General features: G+C 41.7%; 2 protein-coding genes across 8 annotated transcripts in view; one reads left to right on the top strand and one right to left on the bottom strand.

The window, feature by feature from the left end:
* pds5a (PDS5 cohesin associated factor A) overlaps nt 1–12,079 on the bottom strand; it is a 31,479-nt gene extending 19,400 nt beyond the window's left edge. The window contains exons 1-2 of one of the 4 annotated variants that reach the window (XM_031285734.2): nt 11,085–11,373; nt 10,810–10,962 (exon numbers count right to left, since the gene is read on the bottom strand). In XM_031285734.2, coding sequence (XP_031141594.1) covers nt 10,810–10,962; nt 11,085–11,090 — 159 coding nt within the window. In that variant the 5' untranslated portion in view covers nt 11,091–11,373. Of the gene's footprint in view, nt 1–10,809; nt 10,963–11,084; nt 11,374–11,674; nt 11,778–11,901 lie in introns of those variants that run through there. The other 3 variants (XM_031285737.2, XM_031285735.2, XM_031285736.2) reach the window with 3 other exon arrangements.
* Nucleotides 12,080–13,296: 1,217 nt separating this feature from the next.
* On the top strand, nt 13,297–27,546 carry n4bp2 (NEDD4 binding protein 2). 4 transcript variants are annotated; one of them, XM_035999912.1, is made up of 16 exons: nt 13,297–13,773; nt 14,833–15,838; nt 16,202–16,326; nt 16,536–16,624; nt 17,479–17,555; nt 17,744–17,884; nt 18,702–21,458; nt 21,855–21,936; nt 22,217–22,262; nt 22,608–22,795; nt 22,908–23,032; nt 23,946–24,072; nt 24,541–24,717; nt 25,105–25,273; nt 26,045–26,168; nt 26,256–27,546. In XM_035999912.1, the coding sequence occupies exons 1-16, from the start codon at nt 13,536–13,538 to the stop codon at nt 26,299–26,301; spliced, it is 5,517 nt and encodes a 1,838-aa protein (XP_035855805.1). In that variant the 5' UTR covers nt 13,297–13,535; the 3' UTR covers nt 26,302–27,546. The 4 variants fall into 4 exon arrangements, with proteins under 4 accessions (XP_035855805.1, XP_035855806.1, XP_031141711.1 ...); XM_035999913.1 differs by having other exon boundaries at nt 22,614–22,795; XM_031285851.2 differs by having other exon boundaries at nt 18,702–21,454; nt 21,851–21,936.
* Nucleotides 27,547–27,653: the final 107 nt, after the last annotated feature.

Consider the following 27,653-nt stretch of genomic DNA (forward strand, 5'->3'; position numbering starts at 1 on the left):
CCTTTAAAACCAGGAAAAGACAACACTTATGCCATATTACGATATTCAAAATCTAAGACGATATCTAGTCTCATATCACGATATCGATATAATAGAGATATATTGCCCAGCTCTACACAGCACAGCACCCATGGGAGCACTACCAATATCCTGAGCCTCGCAGCCCTTCAGCCGCTGCTTGAGAGCGAGAGGCAGCGGGCAGAAGAGGCTGAAGCAGACCCTCCTCTGCCACTCGCTCTCTCTCTTTCTCTTCATCCGCAACGTTGTAGCCTACTCTGGCTCAAATGAATAGCCTTCATATGGTCATCAAACTATAAGAACCTTATCCACACTGTCGAAATCATTTAAATATATTGAGCCATTACATTGAAAATCTTTTAGATAACAGGAGTTGGGGCTGAACGATTTTTGAAAATAATCTAATTGCGATTTTTTTCCCAAATATTGCGATTCGATATTCGATTATTTTTTTTAAGCTCTTTGTCTTCTGTATTATTCAAGAAAGACAAACAATAAATCATTTTATAGTATGAACAACACACAATTACACATTAGACAGTTAAATAAGTATATATATATATATATATATATATATACACACACACACACACATATATATATACACACACACATATATATATATATATATATACACACACACACACAACAGTGTATTTTTTTTTTTTTTTTTTTACAGTGCACAGAGAGGAGCTGCCTCCAGCCCCTCCCCGTCGTGAAGTTGCGTGCTGCCGTGTGCACTTGTTCAGAGAGGCTATCGTTACGTTAGCTAGTTGCTGGTGTTCTTGCCATGGGATTAACTGTACTAATAAAACTGTTGAAACACCGCGGCCACGCTGCTGCGAAAGCTCCCCGAACGTCATTTATCAGTCTGCTTGTTACCCCTCTCAGTGGCAGCTCCTCCACTCATATCTTTATAACGGAGCTAGCTAACTGCTAATCAGAGCTAATCATTGCTAACCGAGCCTTGAGTTTTGCGTGTTTGTATCCATTAACTGCATGTATGGACTCGAGTCTGAATAAAACCCTTCATTTTATTAAAATGGCTGTAAAAGTTTTAAACTACAACTCAGAGTTGTTTGAATGACAGAAATCTGCTCAAGGTACGACATAGCGTTAGCGTGCTAGTTGATGCTTTCTCTACGGAGTGCAGACTGATTAGCTCTCGCGAGTCATGTGACCAAATCGCAGCCTTTGCGATTAGGAAATCGCATTTTAACATATCGCGATATTATCGCAAATGCAATTAATCGTTCAGCCCTAACAGGAGCCTATAATTTCTGTAGCCTACTCCGTAACAACATACTACCTGGACGCCTTTTTCTCGTCTCTCTCCACACCGCTGTCTTCAGACTTTTGCGTTTTTACCCTTTAGACGGTAACGTGACGGTGGAGCGTTTTTAAGATTTCCACTCTGGAGGGTGGTTTCACTTTTTGCGTTTTTAAGCCCCAAAAACGCTGTCGCCATATAAACGAAACGCACATCTGATAAAATATTTTGTCGCTTTCACCCGCGAGCGTCATCGTGTAAACAGGGCCTTAGACACTTTGTCGTGTTCCCTGGCCTGTCTCTTGCCGCTCGCTATTTTCTCTCTCTTCTTCCATTATGCAATCCCCGCCGTCTGCGTCACGTCACCTGTATACTAGTCTGGATCAACGGAAGTACTATTTCCAGGATAATTGCCTGAAAGCTCATGTGCCGGATGGCCCTCACCTTCTGTTCTGTGTGTTGCCGTCCTGAAACTCGGTTCGCTTCGCGAAACAACAAAAAACTTCGGGCTAGCAAGCTACACGCTAAAAATGGCAAGTTTTGAAGAAAGTTTGGATCGTGCAACAAGGCAGGCCTGCTTGTTTCTTTCGGGAATGATTTTAAAGATTAACAAAGTAAATACCAAAAAAAAGTAATAAAATATGTTTTAATAATATAATGGGACATCTTGGGACCAATTGGAGAGGATTTCTGTGGACGAAGTAAACACAGCCATACACTGTTAAGAACAAATTAGGTTTAACCATGTATCCAGCTCATTTAAATGTTACTGCATTGTGTCAACAGTTTAATATTGTATGTGGCGTTTTCTTTTGTGGGGTGCAAATGTTCCACCAAAACAAATTCCTTCCCGAGACCATTTTGCAGAGCGGGACACACCGCACAAACTAGCACGCCGGTCCTAGTTGGGCCGACGGCCGACTTGGTGTGTCAGAGCCTTAAGGATCACCAAGGAAGTCGGGTGCAAACACTGGCATGTAGAGAAACTTAAAGTGCTCATATTATGCTTTTTGGCTTTTTCCCTTTCCTTTATTGTGTTATATATCTTTTTTTGTGCATGTAATAGGTTTACAAAGTGAAAAACCCCAAAGTCCACCCCAAAGGGACTTACCATCTCAGACAGAAAACACTGTTGACAAACTGCTCCGCCGATACGCAAGTTCAGGTATCAGAATCGGTATCGGGAAGCAAAAAATGGTATCGGGCCATCTCTAATTGTAGTCCAGCCTTTACTCCGTGACAAACGTGCGTCACTTTGTAACACACGTTATAATGCTCGCCTAGGCTAGCTGCTAGCATGGCACTCCCTCATACTCTGCTTATGACTAGCTAGCAGTGCTGACCTAGGCACTGCGCACGTGCGACTCCCAACAAGGATGGAATAGACGTGTGATGTCTCACTCTGTAGCTAAAATGGAGAGCTCAACACACAGGGTGAAAAGAGGAGCTGCAGCAATGTGTAGTACAACAAAATGTTGACGTTTTTTGAAAATTAAACCATGTAAACATATTTTGATATAACCTCTAAATACAGTTATGAACCTGAAAATGAGCATAATATGAGCACTTTAAGCAATTATCCAGAGCACCTTATAATCCGTCCAAAAAGTTACTTGGCCTGTCAAAGCTTGTTTGCTGGAAACAGCTGCATTTAGTTTTATGTGAATTGATAGATGAGAGCAGGGTGACTCAACCACATAGTATTTGTGCACCAGACAATCAAAATTAAGAGCAACAACAATGTAGCTTCAAAGCACACGTGACCCTTTATCATTAAAGAGTTACTGAATTCAATGACAACGAGTTTGAGATCTTCTCAAGTGCTTACACTTTTAAAGTAGGGACAATGCAAGGCAAGAAACATTCCCCTGGCTAGAGTTGGAAGATTTGTGACTTTTAGAGAGTTAAATCACCAAAATAAAAAGAACTTAACAGCTCAAATTCTAAATGCATTTATTCTTGTTGAAAATGACAGTTTCCCAGTGCTTATTGGGTTGACTTTTAATGTCCCTTTGCCCATTTGGATTTCAAACCTAGCAAGCAAATAGGAGGTTAAAATGACAGGAAATAAAATATAGATTTTCTAGGTTTAACATGAACACAACTGTCTCAAGAGGTTGTATGCACACCAATCTTATCAAACATCTCAGTCGTTGTGGATAGGCAATAGGACACCATGCTTTAAACTAGCACTTCCTCTATGAGAGTGATGAGTGAGTGTGAGTATATGAAAGAGGTGAAGCAGAGCAATGAAGCTCACTATACAGCTAGGCAGTCAGCAGGGTGGGGGATGGGCCAACAGCACCAGCAGACTGCAGAGCACCACACTCACTCCTACCCTCCCACATTCTCAGATGAGAACAGTCACAACCCATCCGGTGAAGGCTCTTTACCCAGAATCAAGTGTGTGGAGTAGGTGTGCGTCTCTGCCCCTTAAATGTGTTTATTTGGATAGAATATTGGCTCAGTCTGAAAATATATGTGACATGTTAAAGGTCTGCTGATGCAAAGTCTGAGGCACCACAACAGCTGTGCTGTTTCTGCTTAATGTTTAACTGAAATAAAGCCACAATTTAACCCTGTAATGCATGAAAGCAGCTCTAATAAACTATAAGCAGATAACCATTTCATTCCCCAGGGAGTGAAAAACATCCCTTGTGACCCCCTTCATGTCATTCAACAGGTTAGCCGGGGTATTGAATCCTTCGGCTGTGTTCGTTCATAAGCACGGCATGAAAAAACAACCAGGTCTCCCATTCATTTCAATGTGACACACACACACACTGTGGAGTACTGGTGCAGTAGGCTTAGGCAAAACAAAACCATTCAAAAAAGTAGAGCCTTGCTTAACTTTTGCGGAAATGCAGAGTGATGTCATCTGGCAATGCAACTCGTTAGCAAATCAAATATGTGCCACACATTCCTGGTGCATTATTTTGTTTACCTGGAGAGCTGCCCTATTTATTATTCAATGCCACAGGGGATACAATTGTTGCTGTGATAACTTTCCAGAATTGTTCATTTCTTTCTCACAATATATACCGCTGTGCAGAGTTTTGCTGAACCTTCAAACTCACTGACCAGTTATTCAAATTGGCTTGTATTGTATTTCCTGATGTTACCGTTTCCAAAAGCAAATAAATGTGGTTTGACACTTTCATCTCTACAAAACACTGTCCGATTAAGCAGATGTGGTTGATTCCTCATCCTTCCCTTTCTGTATAGTGCTTTTCTTTGATAGATCAATGAGTACATGACCAGTCTGTGCTGGAGAAAATACTTTGCCACTGGGTAGGCTCAGTCAACCATTCGCTTTCAAAACTATAAAGAGCCTTATTTGGAATGTGAGAGCTCTGATTGAGGGTGTTAATGCCTGAAACAATCTCTACAATTACATTATTTAGGGAGGAATGACAGCTACTCACTATACATTACTACCGTGATCCATGACCCACAACAACAACTATATATGTAGTATATATAATCTTTTATAAAGGAACTGAAATGAATTATTGAAAACTGCATAAGGATGAAGCACTGTCAACACAAACAGCTAATCCTCCCGCACAATCATCCGAAGCCCCTTTCACACAGCCTGTTCAAGACGGGAATGTTGCCAATCTGTACATAAAGGTACACACATGGATTGGGGGAACAGGGTTGTTCCGCCATTAGGCAGGCAGCAGAGGTAGTAACAGAGCCGAATCAACGGCTGTGTAAATGGCAGGACTACACACACACACACACACTAGACGCCGACGCTGTTGTGTTACATGTCACGCCCCTTTTGCTTCCAGAATGTCGGCATGCTATAAAATACCCCTTTCACACCAGTGGCTCAATAAGGGTTATACCCAGGTTGACTGTGTGTTTGAATGGGGTAACCCTCCTCGATCTACTCGGTTTCGCGACCCAGGTCGCCAGGTGGGTTTGATCAGGGTAGACTAGGGTCTATTTCAATGTGAATTGCTGGGGCGGGACAAATTATGTGACTGGTTGGAAATGACAGTGGGCCGCCTATGTTCGCTGCACACTTTGAAAAAACAACCACATAAATTTTGTTGTCACTGTGCTTTACGCTAAGTTTTCACCATAGACTGTATAAAACTAGAATTTTCATAGGCAGCTTCAACAGCAGAGCGGAGCAATTCAATACATTTCCGAACAGTCCGCTGGCAGTGGGTGCCCGGATGTTCAGTAGTCTGTCGGCAGAGCGGTAGCAGAGTTTTACCCAGCGTTAGAAGGTAAACCTATGAAAATAAGTTGTGTTTAATTCTCTCGGCACCGCCGCTCTTACTACCCATCTCTCGCATGGGACGTCACCAGACCGCAGTTCAGCGCGGCTGCTGCGGTAGTGCAAATCTCTCTTTTTTAAAAATGAGTCGTGAAGCCAACAGCAAACCCAACTTTACTTTTAATGAAATCAAACTTTCTCAAAATTCTGCGTCCTAAAATAGTCAAAAATCAATACTAGAGTAACCTACTTCCTTGTCCAGCTGCTGCAATAAATATGCAAAGGAGGAGAAATCACTCTGCATAAAATCATCTGAGAAGTGTTTGATGGTTATTTACTTGTGCTTTGGAAAGTAATCACTGTGAAACGGTCATAAAATAAGCTTAATTTATCTCTTCCTACTGTACAATGAGAGATTCAATTAGCTACAAAACATTAGTTCTGCTGGTATAGAGATGGACTGGAGTATGTGATGCTCACTGAATATGACGTGAAAGCCCCGCCCATTTCTAGCACTTAAGGTAATTGTTATGCATTGGTCCCGGGTTAGAGTTGGGCGATAGGGAGAAAATCAGATATCACAATATTCTTGACCAAATACCAAAATGTATCGATATTGCGACGATAGTCTAGGGTTGACAATTGGTGCTTTAACAAAATATCTTCACACTTAGATTTTAGATAAATAATCATCAGTAATGTGGACATAATGTCTAAGTGGGGAAAAGGCAAATAATAGAACAGCTAGAACAGTCTGGTAGGTTCAGAAAAGTACATCACTTTACTGTAACGCAGCCTTTAAAACCAGGAAAAGACCACACTTATGTCATACCACGATATTACGTTATCCAAAATCTAAGACGATATCTAGTCTCATATCACGATATCGATATAATATCGATATATTGCCCAGATATATACATATATTATATACATATATTGCCCTATCCCAGGTTGACCCAGGTGATCTTTGAATTGTCATGACCAGAGGCCTATACGACGAAGCAAGATTTGGTGTTACCGAGGTAACTTCAGGTTCAACCCAGGGTTTTGTGTATCACGACGGTGAATCACTAAATCACCGTGGTAACTTATGCTGAACATCTAACCTGGTCGGGAGCAGGTTATGTTGGAGATTAGAGATTAACCGGTGTAAAAGCGCCGCCTACTGACCAATCAATACTCGATTGATAACGGCGTCACCGTTCTTAGAAGATCCGGTGGAGCTCGATGCGCGGAGAGAGAGGGAGAGAGAGGTGCGCTCATAAAAGTTAAAAACATTTAGAGACCGACAATCCCGTTAACATTCTCTGATGGGTATTTTTATGAATTACATATAGGCTATTTGTCGGCTTCTTGAGCCGTGCGTTGCCAATGCGCACATCGGTTTGAATTATGTTTTTATATTTTGTATTTGCTCTCACGATCACTTCCCACTGCCAGGGTTGCAACTGAAATAATAGGCTAAAGCAATGGAAGTTTATGGAAAGCACAAGTGTAATTATGGTCAGATCTTGACTGATGGGGAAGTGACATTGATAAGTGTTGTGATTTATGCATTTACAGCGTTGACTATTTTTTTGCCAGCTTTCCTTCCTGTTTTAGGAAGCAGCTGTGTAGCTTCAGAGCACATGTGACATTTTGGTCGTGCTGTGCAAACACCGCCTCTTTTATGTGAACGCACGCGTCGCTGGATTGGGAAACCCTGGGTTGATTGAACTAGTTGTTAACCACTGTCGTGACACAGATTATGCGGGACCACGGTTGTTAGGGTTAGGTGAAGGTGAATTTCCAAAAGGAGGGTTAAACCCTGATCAGACAACCCTAGCCCAACCCTGGTAGGTGGTGTGAAAGATGTATAAATCACACCCTAGAGCAGCGTTATGACAGGCATAATGGCAGATCTTCTTTAAGGCAGTAGTTTCCTTACAGGGGTAGGAATCTTTGGGAATCTTATAGAAAGGGGGACATTTAGGGCCGCAGCTATTGATTATTTTAGTAATCGAGTATTCTACCGATTATTCCATCGATTAATCGGATAAGAAATACTTGTTTAATTGAAGTTTGGTTTAATTTTCGGAAAAAGCAACATTTTTATTGCCTACATTGCTTACAATATCATCTCTCAAAAAACTAAACATTAAGTGCAGTTAAGTGCCATATTACATTGTTTTTAAAGAAAACATTTTCTGAAATGCAATAACTTCAAACTAAGGCATACATTAAACATACATAAACATTACCTTAAGTTGTGCAACTTAACTTTTAGAACTACAAGTTTCAACCTAAGACTGATCTGTATATTAGGCCTATATGTAAATATTAGTTATACTCAACCTATTTTCATTTATAGATTTGATTACAATGTCACACAGCTCTGTTACACTTATGCTAGTAGATCGTTGATCAGCTGTTTCTCCGTGAAGAGAGAGTGAGAGAAAATGGTGCGCAACACTCAGCTGTTTTTCTGAAGGGATAGTCAACAAGTCAGCTCTTTAGATCAAATTGTGGTCACCGCTACGTATTTTCTTGTCTGTTTTTGGTAGTTGTTGTGTTTGGTGTAGTTTCATCGTCCATACGACTCTGATTTACTTTTGTCGGGTCCGCTTCGTGGAATGGATGATTAAGTTAGACTCAATGTTTTCTGTTGAGATGCTGAAGCATTGACGTCGTGCTATTATTGTGGTAAGCTAGTTTGATTTTGCAGTAGACACACTGTACAGAGTTTTCGCTTTAATTACGTTTGAACTGATTCCAAACTTTGGACACTTTGTCGTTTTCTCCAGCCTGTCTCTTCTCTTAGCCCTTCACCATTTACATTCTCTTTCTTCATTTTGTAGTCAGTCTTCACGGCATGTGTCGCCAGCAGCGTCAGCCCGGTGTGCGACAGTAATAATCATCCGTGCTGAAACACCGTGAGCTATACAACATTGGAAACATTGATTAAACGAAGCTTCGAGGCAAATCATTTTGCATCAAGGTTTTTTTAGTAATCAAATTATTCAAGTTCCTCGAGGAATCGTTTCCTTGCGATAAATATAGCTGTTTTTTTACAATAAATTAGTGTCTAAATATGTATCAGAATGCAGGAATTGAAGTCTTTTACACTCAAAATTACCTGGGGAGGACCCCCCAGACCCGCCCCCTGCTTAATGTGTCCCCCCCAAAGGCCCATTTTGAGCCAGGATAAATCCTGAATACACCAATAACAAAGTTGTCCATTTTCTTATTGAGCTCACAAATTTTCTGGTAAATACGTAAGATAGAAGACTTATTTGCTTCTTGAGTTGCATAATGACGTGCATTTGTATAGGGTGGGGGGCTAAATTAAAACTGTGACCAGCCTAGTGCTATATGAACTGTCTCCCTACTTTTTGACCTACCATAGGCATTAAGGCCTATTTATGCTTCTGCGTTAAATCAACCCTGTGGGTACGTATGTAGCCTGATGTGCACCTCCCCAGAAATGTTGCGTTGAGGCGATGCTGACTGCAATAACTGTGATTGGTCTGTTGGCCGTGGCTTGGTAGCGTTGCATTTCCCCCTACTCATTTCCCGGTTCTCCTTCTCCATAAACATGAAATCAAGGAGAGGGTCAAGTTTTCCTGCTACAGAATTTTGACAGTGGTCAGAAAGCACATGGAAACGGTACTTGCTCTGAAGCTAATCACCGTCACTCTGTCTACCACACACACTGCTGTTCTTTTAAAGAGCTCGACGCACACACCAACACACAAGTATAAACTTCAGGCCACTTATGTAGGCTACGGCGAAAGCTCTGCATGAAGCCTCCGCAGAAGCATTAATCTCGCTTTAGACCAAACTACAGAATGACTTATGATGATAGTGGCTGACTGTAGATGAAAGTGACTAAATAACCTTAACCTTATAATATACGCTGTCTACTGGCTAATGCTGCAGTACAACACAAATCTTAAATCTCTTCCATCAATTGGCTAATTGCAGATGCAATTAGTGTCAGCCTTTCCAACTCTCAGCAGTATACAGCAGAGGTTAAATGGAGCTGTAAACCACTGTATTGCACAGTCAACAACCTGCCATTCAGCACATTTGTCCAGCTTGCCAAGGTCAAGGGTTGTGTGCTTTATGGTCACAATGCTACTCTATAAACAGTTATAGGATGTAAGGAAACCATTTCAGTATTACTATAGTAAACAATCTAGAGATTAAGAAGGGTCACAACAAGATCCCTATAAACACAGATGCCAACTTTAAAATTGCCAAATGTTTTAAGTGTGGGGTGGATATCAGGATGCCGTTTGAGAAAGTTCCTTAACACATGGGTGTTAAACCTATCATCAATATTTTAGTAATAAAAAGGTATCAAATGATAATGTGAAAACAATGAGAAAGGGGTTGCTCATAGTAATGAACCTACATAGAATATTCACCTAAATCTGCAGCTCCCCTTAGCTTTACATAGCTTTATAGCAAGGTTAAGCTCATTGTTTAGCTGACACAACTTTACCGTTTTGGTTAACTCACACAGCGTCGTTTTTGGCCGCAGTGGGCAGTGTTTTTTTAGTGAAAAGCACTAAAAACCTACTCTACACTACCTGCACAGCAACGACAGACAGACATAGTTGGTGAACATAGTGGAGCATTTAGCAGCCAAAGACAGTCAGATACTTCTCTCAGGAGTTGGTAGAGACTACAAACCTAGCTAAAGAAAGTAATTATTGGGCTTGATTTCCAAATTAATGTTAATGTTGCCCTGTAACTGCTGGATGTGTGTAACGGTTTGTTAAAAAGTCTGGCATACCAACTTAAAAAGGTCAACTTATTTCTGCTGCCTCCAAGTACCCAAAAAAAATTATATAATTTAGTCCTTCTTTGAATAAGAAATGCAAATATAAGGCTCTTTTCTTCCCTAGCAGTAAATATAGCTTCAGGGTGCAGTTTACTTTTTTGTGTTGACATTTTGGGATCATCCCATATTCCCAGTTTTAAGGGGATAAAACAAATTGCTGATAAACTTGGAGACTTCAATACTTCTGAACAATAGTAGTCACACTCAAGTTCAACAACATCATAATACTCCGGTAATGATAATATGCATACGATTGTTGTTCACAGTCAGTGATCTCAACAAAAAGACAGAGGAGTGGGAAAACAGCCAGCCATATAAGAAGAAGGGCCTCTTATGACTTAATATACAGTAGTTTACAAAGTTAAGAGGGTTTTGGCATTGTGTCAGGGGCTGTACACTGAGGTTTGGACTTGCATAATTTGTATACTACTGACAGCAAGAAACACAACAACATACCTTCAACCGTTTGACCATCTCATCGTTGCTGATTTTGTCCGTAATCTCCTTCACTCCGGGAGGATATATGATTTTTCCTTCCCCCGCCGGTTTCTGCTGTTGCGGGAACTCCATGCTTGTTGATGTATGGTCCACACGGTCTTCTACTGGCCTCTATGGGTCAGAAAACAAAAGTTCAACACAACCATGCTACCGCACTTACCAAAACCTCGTTTTAAGCACAATTCTCATTTGCCAATCATCAATTTTGTCCGCTAAAATTGTCAACATCGTACCTGCATATTTAGCGATATTCTAATCCAGAAAACTTTTCAGAAAGAAAGCCAACATCAAACCAGCATTGTACATATTATTAGCTTGTATGCTAAAATACCCCAGCTAAACATCAGCTCCGTATTTTCCGTAAATTTCTCATCAAACATAGTATCGCTAGATAAACATGCTCAACTGCTATACCGGTACCCTTACCGCTATTTGAATCGCTTAGCTAGCTAGTTGTTAGAAAATCACTTTAAAAACAACACGAGAGCAGCCAGTGTAGCTACGTCTACTGTCATACATGTTATCAAATTAGCTAGCTAGCTAGCTAGCTGCAGTGCAAACATCATTGGCTAGCGGCTAGCATTTTGCGGGAAGGAAGTAATGCTAGCAGCGAGTTGCTACTACACGTTAGCCTTGCTAGCTAACTTTGCTAGCCTAGGCCGCAAACTATTGAGGTACCCATCACATCTCCAGCTACAGACAATCACCAGAGGAAGTGAAGTATCCTATCATCTCTGCCTGAAATAGCCGTGCTCATGGTCAGTTCAAGTGGTTTACAACAAATGCAACTACTTTGTGAAGTTTAAAAATCAAGCTAATTTACTTTACTGTCTTTTTTCAACTTCAACGCATCGCTCCGTACTGCCGCTAGTTTACAGGCGAAGAAGGGCTGCTGCTACCGTCGCCCTGAGCCCTCCTCTCTCACCACCAACTTGCCCCCACAGATGATTTTTAAACACCCTAACAAATGCTAAATTAATATATTTCCAAATATACAACTACGACTAAAACAGCAGGATATTTGCCAAGCGTTTCCTCGTTTGTATTTACCTCTCAAGTGGGCCGTTTTAATTCATTAGTCTGACACAGGTTGGGTTTAGTTTTCGGCACAAAGCTCTCTGTCCGTTCAGTTAGTGCTGTCTGTGTGAAGGCTGGGTGTAGAGCGCCCCCCTCGGTCCCACAGGAGTACTGCAGCACCAAAATTCATGGCGGGAGTCAGAAACAAACAGCTCGCGATTGACACTCAAATCACTTACTGTCCTGCCATTTAATTAAATATCTCCCGTATTTGTCAACATTATTTTTGTTAATTACATGTAATGACTGTGCTGGTATAAACCACATGCATGATGCCATTTTCCCGTTTTGTTTTTTTTGTGGCATGAAAACCATTGAAAATATACTAATATTAATCATTATATGATAATCGTAGTAGGCTAGTTGCTAGTGCTATAAAATAATTAATTGTAAGAGTAGTGAGGGACACCTGGTGGTCAATTGAAAAAAAGTGGTTTAACTTTACATATTTCATATTGTAGTTCATGAATGCTGCTGACCACGTGCTTTTGTTTAAATAGGTTGATTTTCTGTAAGGACCCTGACTAACTACTATTTTATCGTTTCAGTATCTGACATTATATAATATTTATTTGCGCGCATCAATGATAATAGGTTCTACCTGACCTGTAAAAGGGCAAGTTCCTAAATCGTATCATGCAGGTACAGATCATAGACTGTATAACATTTACAGTCTATGATACAGAAAAAAAGAAAACATCTCACAACCCCCAATTTGTAATTACAAAGAAAGTGGTATGTAATCGAGCATGTATTTAATTGTCAAAAAGCACGACGTTGTATTTAAGAAAATTCATTGTCACAAAATTGTTCCTACAATGTGTCGAAGTAGTCAGAATTTCAAATTGATTTTAATTACAAAAACCTTACTGCAAATTGTTTGCAGTATACAAAGTGCATGTACATTCACTCCAGTACTGTACTTGTGGAGCTGGACCAGCCTTATAATCCACTACATTTCAGAGGGAAATATTTCACAGTTTTTACTCCACTGTTTATCTGTCAGCTAGTTAGTTTCTTACAGATTACATTTTTTACATACAATTATATTTGAATTTCAATTTATAAAAGATGAAACACCATCAGTTTAGGTAGTTACAATGCTACTTACTTATTGTATCACTAATAATAATCCACTATAATAATATGGCAATTTTACAATGACAGGGCCGCACGTTTGATGCCTCACATTTTTTTCATTATATTTCTGTACTTCTACTTAAATAATATTTTGAATGCAGGAGTATTTTTTCATTGTTACAGTGCTACTTTTACTTAAGTGAAACTACTGTTTAATCCACAGCAGCATTGTTCATGTCTCGCACCAGACCTATCTCCATAGCACTGTGCCAGGGCCACGTTTTACTTTGAAATCCCTGTCCTGATTTCCGGTGTCAACCTTGTTGGCGGACTTGGAACGATTGCCACTTTCTGATGTATTTCCACCACTTGGAGTGCTGTTAGATATCAAAACCTTGAGTTGCTGCACTTTGGTTACTTTACCCGATGTTTTCACTTTTCAGCTCCGGGCCACCCTTTTTGTAGCTCCTCAGCTACGTAGTTAGCACCGTGTAGCCGCTAATGAGAGGCTACAGCCCGGCTACGGAATGCCTCGGAGAAAGAAAAACGGCCAGAGCCCGGCCAGAGTCCCCGGCGGACCGCCAGAGGGGGGAAACCTCGGCCACAACACGGGTTACCGACTACCGCAGGAATTTGACAGTGCCATGGCGAACAACTTTCCATCCAGCTCCGTCAAGGAGAGAATCGTCAAAAGCATGCAGGAGATGTTCTCACACCTGGACCCAGAAGTTATATACATCGTGCTGTCCGAGTGTGATTTTAAAGGTAGCACTAAACATGGAAGACAGATGTCCAACCTGCTTCTGACTCGTGGGAATGCTAATCAGTGTATTCTGTCTAACCAGTTAGCTGATTAGCTTGTTAGCCGTATATTTCTGATAGCATTTTACTACGTGAGGTTACTGTAACGTTATAGTGGAGGTCCCATGTGTATTATTGACAGTATCCGCAGTCATCTAAGACTGCACCTTGCATTTCTTTGCATTTCAACCCACGCACCCTCCGCAACATGTTGTGCCTGTTGAGATGAGCTACGAGTTCCTGCGTCCCTAATACATATGGATAACAGATGCTGACGTGTGTCCTGGTAAAGTTTATTGAAATAGCACCAGTATTAAAGTGTCACCAAAGTGATTCTCAAGTCAGTAAAGCAGAATAAAAACAGAAATAGACCAAACAAAAGCCATCAATGCCTTTAGAACGCAGCCGCTTGTTTAAACTGCCTACATTGCTGATATAAAAGAGTAAAAACGCTTTGAGAGCCTCGGGGGTACAACAGAAAACAATTAACCATGCCCAGTCAGTCACTAATCCCAGATCAGACGACTCAAGAGTCCTGCCTAAACATGTATTATGAGTTCACATAAAAATCTGCCTTTTGTCTAAGGTACCTGCAGTGTCATGCTAACTGTATAAAGGGCAAATCGACAGGAGAGTTATTTAAACGACTGTAAAGTATTAGCTAGGTTCTATAACAGCACTTATCCAAAGGGTGCCTAAACCACCAACTGTGTTGTTGTTCTTCTTTTCTGACATGACCAGAAGAACTTGTCCTGTAATGGTATGTATTGAATGGTGTTGATCATTGGTATGGGGTGCTGATAGCATTGCTGCGGTAAAGCTTGTTTTGCTTACTCTTATTTTATCATTTTTTAATGCTCTTTGTTTGTTTGTTTTTACTGTGTTCTGTGTGAGCTCATCAAAACAAATTTCTATCAACTGCGTTAAAATTAAGTATTGAAACATTCAATCATGACTTGAAAACTCTTTCTTGAAAAGACTTTCATTCTCTTGGTGTCTGTGGTTTCTCTGTTTGTGTTCTAGTTGAACATGCAATGGACTCTCTCTTGGAGCTGTCTGTGGCTGCTGAAGGTGCAGCCCCTATACCTTCTCCTGTCTCTGGCTTTGAGCGCACTGCTGCAGCCCTGCTCAGCCCACATCACTTCTCTGAATCTAGACCAGACGCAGACTCCTCCAAACCACCACAGCTGCCCTGCTCTCCTCCCTCCAGCAATATCTTGACAGAGGAGCTGGACCTCCTAGTTGACCAGGAGCTAGAGACACTAACTGCACAACAAGACGACAGCCAGTATTTATCTGTTGGCACGTCCCTTTCCTCTTTCCCTCCACCACCATTCCAACAGCAGGTCCTCCCTGAGCTGCTTCAGTCCAGCCTGCAGCCTGGATCTAGAGGGCCCTCTGTCGAGCAGCAAGGCCTAGTGGGAAGTCTGGTGGAGCATATTTCTGGAGCTTCCTCTCCGCTCGACAACCTCAGCACTTGGGAAGACAAGATCGTTGAGGAGCAGCAGTCGGTGGATTTCACACATCTGATGAAAGAGACTCCTGCAGACAAGCTGAAACCTCCTTTGGACCTGGCAGCTTCTGGACGTCCCTCGGCTTTCCAGGTGTATAAAAAGCAAGACCCATCACACACTCTCTCAGACAAGGCCGGGCTTGTGCCCTCTAAAGCGATAGTTGGAGGAGCAAGATCTAAGGTGAACATGTTGAATCCGGAGCCGCTTGGCTACATGCCCTGGAACCTGCAGGCACCAGTGTTTTCTCCTCGTATCCACGGTAAACAGGGGCCAGTGTTCCTTACCCCTGTGGCTCAAACACCTTCCAACTGGCCCGGCCAACCCAGGCATGCCTCTCCCTGGTTGAGTCAGGGCCCCGTCAGCCAAGCACCTCTCAAACCTTCTGCTACTATTCCAAAGTCCTGGGCCCTGCCTGCTGCCCCACATTCTCCTGCTCACAGCAGGCTTCGTTTGGTAGGGAAGGTCCTTGTGTTGCTACGTGGTGCTCCAGGATCTGGCAAGTCAACCTTGGCAAGGTAAGAATGTTGGGATACTCTAAATAGCAATACGCTATGCACTCGTAGTAGCGTATGGTGTTCAGGAGTGCATTTTTGCAGTTTTGCACTATAGCCAGCAGAGTGGAGACTTGGTTGCATGCCAGAATAAAAAAAACAACCTATATATATATATATATATATATATATAATTGTTCACTCTTGTTGTTGGACTAGGATTGAGCTTTTAGGAGTGATTTTAAAATGTTACTTTAGACCTACAAGGCATTAGATGGTCAGGCTCCTTTTACCACTGAGAGGAGTCTCAGGTATAGATCTCATGTGTCAGTTGTGCGATTATCTACAACTTTGTGTGTCTGTGTGTGTGTGTGTGTGTCTGTGTAGAGCCTTCTTAGAGCATAACCCAGGTGGAGTTAGACTGAGCACTGACGACTATTTCACTCGTAATGGAGTATATCAGTTTGACCCCGCTGCTCTGGGGGAGGCCCATGAGTGGAACCATAAACAAGGTAAACAACACACACACACACACACACACACACACACACGCACACATACACACACAGTTCTGATAAGAAGTGAAGCAGGAGCAGCGAGTCATAAGATTTCTTTTATCTATGTAATTGATTGCCATCGTTTCCCTTTAAGTGCTGTGTGTAAAATGACAAGTGGTTTGTTTCTCTTGTGCTTTCTTTCTTGTGCCAACTTTATCCTATAGCCAAAGAGGCTTTTGAAAGAGGCGCTAACCCCATCATCATTGACAATACCAACATGCAGAGCTGGGAGATGAGACCTTATGTGGCTCAGGTCAGTCAGCAACAAGCATGGTAACCGCTTTCACATGGCTAACTGATTCTGCATTTGCACTAATTGTTCTGGAGAAGAGGATCATACAAGTCCTCTTAAATAACATTTAATTCATGACACTGTATGGGTTAGGCCTGTCCAGACCGACTTCAGCCCTGTGTGAAAAAATGCAACCTCCTCATTCATTTGAATGAGGCCATTCCGCCAGAGCAGGTGGCAATGCAGAGGGCAAAAATATACACAGGGTCGTCTGGCAAAAAAGTTGAACCTGGCTCAACTTTTGCTGCCTACATTCCTGGTAGATCATTTTGTAACGTGAATAGCCGTTTTTTTCCTGCTCTGAGTATCATAAACCGCTGTGCAGTGTTTTGGTATCTCAATCTCCCACCTAACACGTTTCCCATAGTCTGTACACTCTCAGCAACTCTACCTCCTGGCGTGAGGTAACTCTGTAGAAATAGGGTTACCTGGGTAGTGAAGATGTGTGCAAATGGGTTACAGAACCATAACCTGTTGACCACTTACTATGCTGTCCACTGCTAAAACAGCCATGCACCACCGAAGCCCTCGCCCAATACAAAGACAGAGCAAAAGACTGTGTCAGCTCTAGCTGAACAAGATATAGATTGCGTGTGAACATGCAAAAAAGAAGAGCCCATGTTTTGTTTAAACGCAGGGCTGATTTTGGTCTGAACTCCACTCATGACTGTTAAACTACGCGTTTGCCTTATACCTCTTTATGTATTAACAGCGGCAGAAGCATTTTGTGGGATTGCACACAAAAAAAACAATTGGCTGGATACAGTTACACATAACTTTGTTATGAAGTGCAAAAATGGTTGCTCCTGTTCTAGGCCCTGAAACATGGATATAAGGTGCTGTTCCGAGAGCCGGACACTTGGTGGAAGAACAAGCCAAAAGAACTGGAGAGGTGAGAGAGAAAGAGAGGAATTACAGTAGCATCTGTTTTTAATGTAGAATGTCAACTTCTCAAAAAGAATGTAAATTCTTTCTTTTTTTTGCACATGAAGAGCAAAATGCTGTTGGAGACTATTTGATATATTCCAGTTTTGTGTCTTGTATCTGTTTGTTTGTGTGTGGCTCTACATGCATATGCAGGCGTACCACACACAATGTGCCAGTGGAAAAAATCCGACGCATGCTTAATGGTTATGAGCGCTTCATCACAGTCCAGGGCATCATGGGTTCACAGATGCCTGAGATCAAACAGCGCGTGCCTCTGGAGAACAGAAGCTCACAGTGAGTTTCACCTTCAAATGTTTGTCTTGGAGACACAGGGCATCTGCTTTGTATCACATTGCGTTTGGATAAAGAAAACCCAATTATGACTCACATAACCTGGAGGAGTATCTAATAAGTTGATAATTGGGGTCACTTTCTGTATATGACAGTTAAAGACTGTCAATGTGAATACTGCAAAACTACCACTGACTTAGCTGCAAGCTACACAACACGTGTTGATATGTGGATGAAATGAACTCTGTCTGTAGGGATAGGATAGTGTATAGAGACATATTTTACAGCTGAAACACAGTGGAATTGACTGACTGTTGACTAGGCATACACAAGATTTTTTTACTGAGGACTTAGAAGTAATTTATACCAATCGTATCATTATTTTTCATTTCACTGCAATACTGCCATGTATCTAGTTTCTACCGGTGACTTTTCCTGTTAATTTCTCAAAATAAATGTGGTATTTAATTTGGCATATATTCATATAATCTGTGTTACATTTCTGTCTACTACAGATGGCTCTCCACCACTCTGTTGCCTTAAGTGAAAATGTGTTATTATAACTATCAAAAGGGATAATTCTGTTTTTTTTATAAATGCACAGAAGGTTAAATATTACCTGGTATAAAAAGGAAAAAAAAAAAAACGTTGGTTAAAATAAATGCAAATCATGAGATTTATGCTCATCCAATGAACATGAATCATCAAACATCATTGGAATAAATCAGACATAATGTTGATATTGTGCACCCTTCATTAGTTATGTTAATTGATTTATATTAACATAGCTAACCATTCATATCTCTTTTGTTTTCTCTAGGCCAGTGTCTTCTGAAACGCCTTGTCCTGACCTTGTAGGGCAGCCTGAATTGGCGGAGGGATGTATGAAATCCCGCCCTCAGCTGTATTCCTCTCTCCCTGACGTGTCATCAATTGGTCGTTCTAGTGAGGTGGGAATGATGGAAGGCAGCACCCACAAATCTACAGAGTCCCTCAATTTCCATCCTACTGGAAGACTTACGGAAAACCCTGTAATGTCTGATGGGGATGATGACATGGATTTGGGGGAATTAGATTCTGAGTTGGACGCCAAGTTAGATATGAATCAGAGAATCCCCGACTGTATTGTGGAATCAGTGATGAGTGAAGATAATCGTGGGGATGAAATGCCTGTGGCTTTCTCTGAGTCTATTGCACAAAGAGTAAGGAGAGAAAGGCCAAGCAGGAGGTCGGGATTTGACAGGTTGAAGCCTGCAGATCTGGTGAGAGATACCAACCAATCACACAGCGAGGCAAAGGGGAAAGAAAAGGCAAGGGAAGCAGAAGCGGTTGAGATGGAGACGTATGGGGGAAAGAAGGGAATGCTTAAGACGTTAGATTTTGTAGGAGACTGGCCTTGTGAGGGGTCCCTCGAGCAGCGACCGGTGAAGCAAAGAGAAAGGCATAAAGAGGGAAATGGGAAGGAAGATGGAGGTGTGTCTCAAGAAGCTAACACGAATAAAACGAAATCGTCGAGACCCAATGTGACAGAGTTTCAGAAGCTTCTTGATCTTATTCAGACAGGAGTCGCTGACATACAGACAGGCTCTTCCCATGCGTCCTCCCTTTCCCTGAGCTCTGGAGAGGAACTGGAGAAAGAGGAGGCAGGTGGCAGGTTTGGGGAATCCCATGGCAGTAGATCTAACAGTGAGGAGAGGGTTAGCAGGGTTAACAGCAGCAGAGGTGAATTACCTGACTGTGTGTTAGACTGGAAGGCAGCTGACTCTTGTAAGGTCAGGGAATCGAGAATTGATCATTGTGAGGGACTTAAAACTGAAAATGAAGCGAGTAGGACCACAGGAGGGAATGATAATGTGTTAGAGATTGGCAGAGAAACAGGGTCTGTGGATTTGAAATCGACCAACCCAACAAATCCTCTCTCAGCTCTTACTGCTAATTCACTAGTTGTCTCCAAAACTGTGGAGGCAAACGAATGCCATGACGGAGCAGGAAGCCACAATATTGAAGGTGAGGTTGGTACAAAGCCCACTGCTGGTCGTACTGATACGGAGAGGAATAACTGCACAGAGAATGGCAGAGAGACAAGAGTTGAGGCTGATGGAAGTCACATTAGCGAGATGTGTCAGAGTCCTGTGTGTGACGGCTCTGTGGAAGCAGAAAGCAGTTCTTTCAGTGGAGGCAGTCAGGAGAGAAAGCAGCGTCAGGGTCGTAGATCGGGGAAACAGTGCAAACTAGCCCTCACCTTTACTCAAAACTGCCCTGCTTCTTCACCGAATACTCTCGAATGTCCAAATTTAAACACAGCCCAAAGTATAAACCGCATTCAGAATAGCATGAACACAGATGTTGAACCTAACTTCAATCCTAACTGTAACGCTAGCCTTAGCCTTAAACCAAACTTTGACCTGTTCACCAAGTCCAAATCGGAGGCACACCTGCAGCCTTCTTCCCCACTTCCCATGGTAGACACAGGCAGCCCCACCCAGACAGAACCTCAAGACTTTGCCCTTCTTTGGCGTCTCAATCGTCAAGACGATGCAGTCGTCACTGCGTGCAGCCACCATAGTGACATCACAGTCCTGTCCGGAGACTCTTCTCGCTTTGTGCCAGAGTTGTCCACTGCTGTCTCTGCGGCGATTGCAGTTCACCCGTCCGGCCACAGAGTGGTGCCCTATCGCGTGGTCCATGAGAAAGGCACACAGGTGGAAGAGAAAGAGCTCGGGGCAACTCAAAACCGGCTTGAGAGCCTGCGCATTCTCAGCCGCCATTTTAAACTGGTTAGTTTTGATACGTTAGAAGATCTGTATGACAAATGCTATCAGGACTTGGAATGGACGACCAACTTGCTGCTGGACTCTGGAGAGAGGTTCTTCAGAGATGATGATGGTGAGAAAGAGGAGGAAGAGGATGGTGCGGGGGGTGAAGATGAGCAGAACACATCCAGTCCGTGTGGAGCTTTAGGCGAGCCTGTAGGAACCAGGTTACGTCCTGATGTGTTGGATGAGCATCACCCTGAAGTTTGGCCAAAGGGAGAGCCAATTGGGTTTGAGGAGGTGACTCAGCAGGCAACCTTTGGGACAGTCAGAGAATCAGATGAGAGCTCCAAGAATACCGATATGCTAAGTTTTGGAGGTGCAGCTGTTCCAGTAAGAAAGAAATATCATCCTGATACAACCTCGCACTTAAAATCCTCCCCTCAAAGAGAACTTAGTCTGCCTCATGCAGTAAATGAAGGAGATAGATGGGGTGACACTGAACACAAAGGGACATCAGAAGCTGACCTAGAAGGCGGTGCTTGGGGTGGAAGCTTAGATGATGGTGTAATAATTGAAGAGTCAAGAGTTGAGATTGATGAGGAGATTGCTAGCATGGACGAGGTTCACCGGCTGCTGCAGGCTGAGCTAGAGGAGATGGAGAGAGATCAAAAACAGGCGGAGGAGGAGAAGACTGAAATGAGGCACATGGAGGAGAGAAGGAGCACACACCTGGACATTCAGACTGTGGAGCTGAAACTACCCACCGAACTGGCACTGCAGCTAACTGAACTGTTTGGTCCTGTTGGAGTAGACCCAGGTAACCAACACACAGGTGTCACACTGAAGAAAAAAAAAAGAAAACCCTTTTTAACACTGAATGTAATACTCTGATGACAAGGCAGGCCTTTAAGCTAAAAAAGTACTTTGTGATTCATAAAAAATAACTTTTACAGAAGTTTAAGTCTTTCACATATCCACACCTGGTCAGTTGCTGCACAATGTGGGTGTGATTGTCTGCTTCGTAAAAATTACAAAATATGTTGAGCGCAGCCCTCGAGATCAACTAAATGTGTTTTTATAGCTGTTAGACGATCTGATAAGCAGCTTTGCTTGAAACATACTAATTAATGAATTGCTGAACCAATACAATCTTTAAATACTTCTCTGGTAGTCAGACTGACATAAGGGTATCCGTCTTCTCCACAATATTCAGCTACATGCTCCACTGATGACTATGTAGTGCAGATGGACCTGCAACTGGCTAAACTGCTCCACCAGAAGTGGAAGAAAACCATTCAGGTAAGCTGTTTTAAGGCGACTATAATCAATATGTTTTTTAAATGAATAACAAGTTAACGAATGACAGTGTGAGAGGGTTCGCTCGTAGTGATTAATCTACAGAGAATTATCACCCAAATCCGCAGCTCCCCTCGGCTTTACAAAGCTTCATCAGTTATTGCAGGTTTAATAATTTAGCGAGTCTTTACCAGCATCAATTCTATCCATGCAATTATAAATGTACCCTGATATTCTGAGTGGGTCTCCGTTTGTTAATTTGACTATGAATGTTGTTTTACAGGAAAAGCAGAAAAAAGCAACTCTCTCCTCTCACTTCTTTCAGGAAAGTAAGTTTACACACACACACACACACACGCACACACACACTTAAAATCCATTGAGCATTCATGATAACTGCAGCTTCCTTTGCTCAGCATATGATCAATACTGTCTTACATTCACACACACATACACACACGGAAACTTACATGTAAAATCACAGTTTTTTTGTGTACAAAAGCCTAACCAGTAATGGGGGCTGCAAAAGACTCAGAAAGATACATTACATCTGATGCATTTTTCCTATGTAACAGTGTTTACCCATATTGTCTGAGTCAAATAAAGAAATACCACTGGGAACAGCATATTTCAGAAATAACAACATTTTGTTTCACAACCTTTTGACTGTATAGGTTCAGTACCTCAAGGTGAGTCACCGGGGTCCAGACCTGGATCACGAGACTGGACACAGCCACTGAACAACCAACCAGAAGCCCATGGTCAGATGCCATTCATGGACCACTGGAATGTGTCCCGCCCACATGTGTCTCTTAGAGATATTATTAAAGAGCAGCAGGCTTTGCAGAAGAACGAGGAAAAGGTAACGCATAGGCCTACACCTACTGTACCTGTGGACTTCTTAAATAAAGTTATCCTAGTTTGTTCCTGTCTGTTCCCCACATCCTCACCTCTTTCAACCCTCCTCCTATTAGACCAGACAAAGTTGTGCAGACCTTGACCGGCGTGATGGAGCCACTTTGATGAAAGAGAACCAACTGTACTCCCTCTTCCCCGCTATTGACAGGCATTTCCTCCAGGACATCTTCAGAGACCACAAGTGAGAAAACAACTTTGAGAATGTATTCATTTAATTTGTTTGAGACACTTTATCATATAAATGATGAAGGTTGATAATACAAACATGCTCTCTTTTTTTCTATAGCAAGCAAAAATATATGTAACTGATGGAGAGCTATGATCGGGCCCAAAAAGGCCCGAGCATGCATGATCCCCTACATGATCCTGCATAGTTTCTGTCCAAGCCCGACCTGAGCCCAAACCACGGCAGCAGTTTTGAGCCCAAGCCTGATTTTAAAAACCTGAATTTCCACTGTGAAAAACAAACAAACAAATTTAACAAATGTATTACAAGTGAGTGTATATCCTTGTCGTTCCACTTCCGGGATTGCTCCGGTGCCGCAGGAAATTCCACTGGATGCATGTATTTTCAACGATGTCTGTTTCCTTCCGCTTTCTTTGTGTTGGAATTTTTAAATTCCAGTGGATTTTACTATGGTTGACTGCTCTTCAGATCTCTGCAGGGTATATCGAAACAGCTAGCTAGACTATCTGTCTAATCTGAGTTTTCTCTCGCACGACTATTTTACAGCAGCTCTGTGCAGAGTTTAGCCCCGTCCATGACGATTCTGATTGGTTTAAAGAAATGCCAGTAAACCCGAACACGTTTTTCTCCCATCCCAGAATGCTATGTGGACTAGTCAGACCCTCCCCCGCTCCGCAGCGTGTGGATGGTCTGGTAAAACGAGACTACACACGATCTCCGACATGCGCTTTCTTGAATGTTCAGCACAGCCCAAAAACTGTCATATGTCATATTAATAAAGATTGTACAACATTTCTCCTCATTAATGAGAGGTGGGAGCCTGAAATGTTGATTTTCAAATTATGGGGGGGCCAATCGGGTTCGGGGCAGAGAATACTAACTTGTATATGTGCTTATCTTTGCATAGTTACAGCCTGACCCAGACGGAGCTGTTTCTTCACTCTCTACTGGACCAGGAACCTGTCAAGACAGTGGTCGCCCCAGAGGCTCCTCGATCCACCCACCTCAGAGCAGCCAGCAAGGAGAGGGAGAAGGTATTCACAAACACAAGCAGAGAGAAACAAACAGTGGAACAGAACAAATGTATTCATCAATTTCACATGTTAAACATGAATGCTATGTAATCTCATGTATGTCTATCCTTTGACCTCTGTACTGTATCTTTATTTTTTTCCTCTGCAATAAAAAAAAAAAATTGAAACCTCACCGCAAGAGACCATATCACATAGGGCTGTGTAGCCAGCTAGCAGTAGGGGGTTTAAACAACATAAACGTGAACCACTGTCTTACATGAATATTTTTGAACGTTTAAAAACTTTAAAAAAAAATGTAATTAAAAGAAAATCAATATTGCCTTTTTGAAAATCGATACAGTATTGCAAAATAAAATATCGCGATTCTAAAGTGTATCGATTTTTTTCTTACACCCCTAATATCACAATATATGATTTAGTGATTACTTCTCCACCCTAATTCGCTCTGTTTCACTGTCACTTTGTCAGAGGCAGAAGCCCCCGGAGCTAACCGTACCTGACTATCAGGATACGGAAGACCCAGAGTATGAGGACTTCAGGGCCGAGGCCAGCCAACAGAAGAGCAGACAGCTCGAGTGTTTCTCCAAAGCTGCTGAGGCGTTCAAGCAAGGACGCAAAGATGTGGCCTCATTTTACGCACAGCAAGTGAGGAGCTGAATGTTTTACTGTAATATTTTCACCTGTCAAGCACTTTGTATTTCTGTTATTATTTAAAGGTCTAGTGTGTAGGATTTAGCGTGATCTATTGGAAGAAATGGAATATATATTCCACAGAGTCTGCCATATCGGACAAACCAAACCCTGGCTCTAGATAGGACCATTCACATTTTTACGTTGGCCACCGTAGTTCTCCTACACACTTGGCACACAGGAGAAGTTGGGGGGGGGGGGGGCATATACTGTATTAGAGGTAATGTTTCAAACTTTATCATTGAACTTCTCTTGTATTTGTTTGTTTTCGAGGCACAGCTCTTCTTCTATTTATACATTCTGCACTCACAGTAACTTAATTTGCATTACCATCTTTTGTAGGGACACCTGCATGGCCAGAGGATGCGTGAGGCCAATCACCGTGCAGCAGTTCAGATTTTTAAGAGGGTCAACTCATCGCTGCTGCCTAGCAACATCCTGGACCTCCATGGGCTGCATGTAGACGAGGCCCTGAAGCATCTGGCTGAAGTCTTACAGGACAAAACCACAGGTAATGAACCGTATACTGTACTGTATACATGAATCAAGAATGAATACAGAGGGGAGGATGAGAGAGAAAATGTTGGCATGACTAAAAATCTACATTCAAGGTCAGCGTCTCACTGTGTTGGGTACAGGTACCCTTTAAAATATATAAAACATATATTGTATATATACACAGTATATATATATATATTTCAATGTATAGGTTATGGAAACAGTTAAAGGATTTGGATGCAGATGGGCTACAGGAGAATGGACATTTAAAAAAATAAATGAAATGATGTTCAGTAAATGATGTTCTGTGTTGTAGGTTAATTATTATACAATTATGTCCATAAATTGTTAAAATAGTGTAAAATGGCCGATGTTTGTTTAATTTCAGCTGTGTTACTAAACTTCCATTCAGGATAGTTAAGGCTGTTTGAGTAATAAAGAAATCACACAGTTGTGTTTTCTTGACGTTTTGGAGGGGTAGAACTGAGTAAAACAAATACTGTTGGCACCAATCACTCGTTTAGAGCATTGGGAAATTGGTTTGGATGATGGGTAAGGGCCCCACTGTGAGTCTTACATAAACCGATTGGTTCTTGAATTGATTTAGAGATAATTGCGGGCAATGGGCCGTGGGTTTGCAAAACTGACTCAAACTAGAGACGACACTGTTACGTGGTGTACATCTAAATCACGTGAGGGATCAGAACATCTTTGTCTAAGTTTGTGCACGCTGCTTCTCTTGACTGTCTTCTGTTTAGTTTATCTTTGGCCTCTTTCTGTGTAGATTGTGAGCAGGGTCTGTGTCGACCTCAGCTCTCTGTCATCACAGGAAGAGGGAACCACAGCCAGGGGGGCGTGGCCCGCATCCGCCCCGCTGTTATAGACTACCTCAACACCAAACACTACAGGTAACACATTCACACAAATGCACACACGAAAAACACACACACATGTTCATCGTCACCCACTTTTTCTCCTATCTCTTTATCTTTCAGGTTCACTGAGCCAAAGCCAGGTCTCGTGTTGGTCTCTTTGATGTGAGAAGAACCTGGTTTATTGGATTCAAACTAAAGCCGCTATGAAGGACAACACACACACACACACACACACACACACACACACACACACACACACACAGTCTGTCTCTCTCACTACTTCTACAATGCCACATTTACAATTACTACAGTTTTCCCCACTCATCCTGTCTCTATCTATCGCTCTTAAATTAATCCTAATCTTAATCTAGGTTAAATTGAGGTTCATTTTAAATTCATAATCATAATTTAGATCTTAATAAGACTATTTTTTCTTTTGTGATTATGAAAAATAAGGTGAAACGCAAATAAGATAATTTCACACAGCTGTGAAGCTAGAATGTATGTACATTTTAAATGTAAAAATGTTTTTATAGTGTGATTGTATTTTGCTTTACATTTATCGTTATGCCTTTTAAAGAGTATGAAAAATCCCTGTGTTTTGAAGGCGTCATGTTGAATAAGGCATTATTTAATCATTCTTACATTTACTAATCTGGAGTCACGTTTGAGAAGTGAGGATTTTATGAATCTTTAATTGAATCATGATTGCACCTTGTCTGCTTGGAGGTTGCTCTCTAGGAATTTAAGTAATATGACATCCTTTTTTGAGGCACAATTTAAGCATTTGACGCCAATTCTAGATTTAATACATGCCATGTAGACTGAGAACTTATCACAAAACTAAATGCAGAGACGGAAGAGTTTCTTTTGTCTTGGTTGTAGTATTACAGTGCGTCTTGCTCACCAGGAGGTGAGCCTGAAACTCTTCAGATGATCAAAAGGCCAATAAATAGGTTTAACAACCTCTTCTGTGAGTTCTGCAGCAATCGGTCTCCTTTGTCGTAGCAGCTGCCTCAGCAATATACTGCAAGTCTTCATTTACTTAAGGTCAAGCCAAGCTGCTAAAATATTGATCTTCAAACTCAGGAAAAGATTCACCATTGTGAGGTTTTGTCTTTCGAGGCCAGTCGGTTATTTCCAGCCTTTTTTTAACCTATTGTGCCAAATTTAGTAGCAGTAGTATTCCTCAGGTTGGTATACTAGTTTTGTAGGTTTAAAATAGCTTCTGTTTTTCTATCTGTGTGATATTTTTCATAAAGGTACAACAACAATGTTGACAGATTTTATTGATTGTACATAATGTTGTGAACACATGAATTATAAATAGAAAATTGTATTTTTTTATTCATTTGTTCTAATCGTTTTACAGAGAATATTGTATTGTGGAATAAACTCCTATTTGTTTACAGTTTGTGTATATGTATGGTTTTACATCAAAGGATTTACTATGTTACCATAGTGGAAAGAATAAGCCTTAGTCTGTATCAAAAGACCTGCCAGCTTGTGAGTGACCTC

The sequence above is a fragment of the Sander lucioperca genome, chromosome 4, assembly GCF_008315115.2.
Source record: "Sander lucioperca isolate FBNREF2018 chromosome 4, SLUC_FBN_1.2, whole genome shotgun sequence".
Lineage (NCBI taxonomy): Eukaryota > Metazoa > Chordata > Actinopteri > Perciformes > Percidae > Sander > Sander lucioperca.

What these genes read in the sequence shown, in the direction of transcription:
- n4bp2 (XM_035999912.1), top strand. Translation starts at nt 13,536, where the DNA reads ATGCCTCGGAGAAAGAAAAACGGCCAGAGCCCGGCCAGAGTCCCCGGC. An exon ending in GTCCGAGTGTGATTTTAAAG is followed by an intron (nt 13,774 to 14,832) that starts GTAGCACTAAAC and finishes TTTGTGTTCTAG; the next exon opens with TTGAACATGCAATGGACTCT. An exon ending in GGCAAGTCAACCTTGGCAAG is followed by an intron (nt 15,839 to 16,201) that starts GTAAGAATGTTG and finishes GTGTCTGTGTAG; the next exon opens with AGCCTTCTTAGAGCATAACC.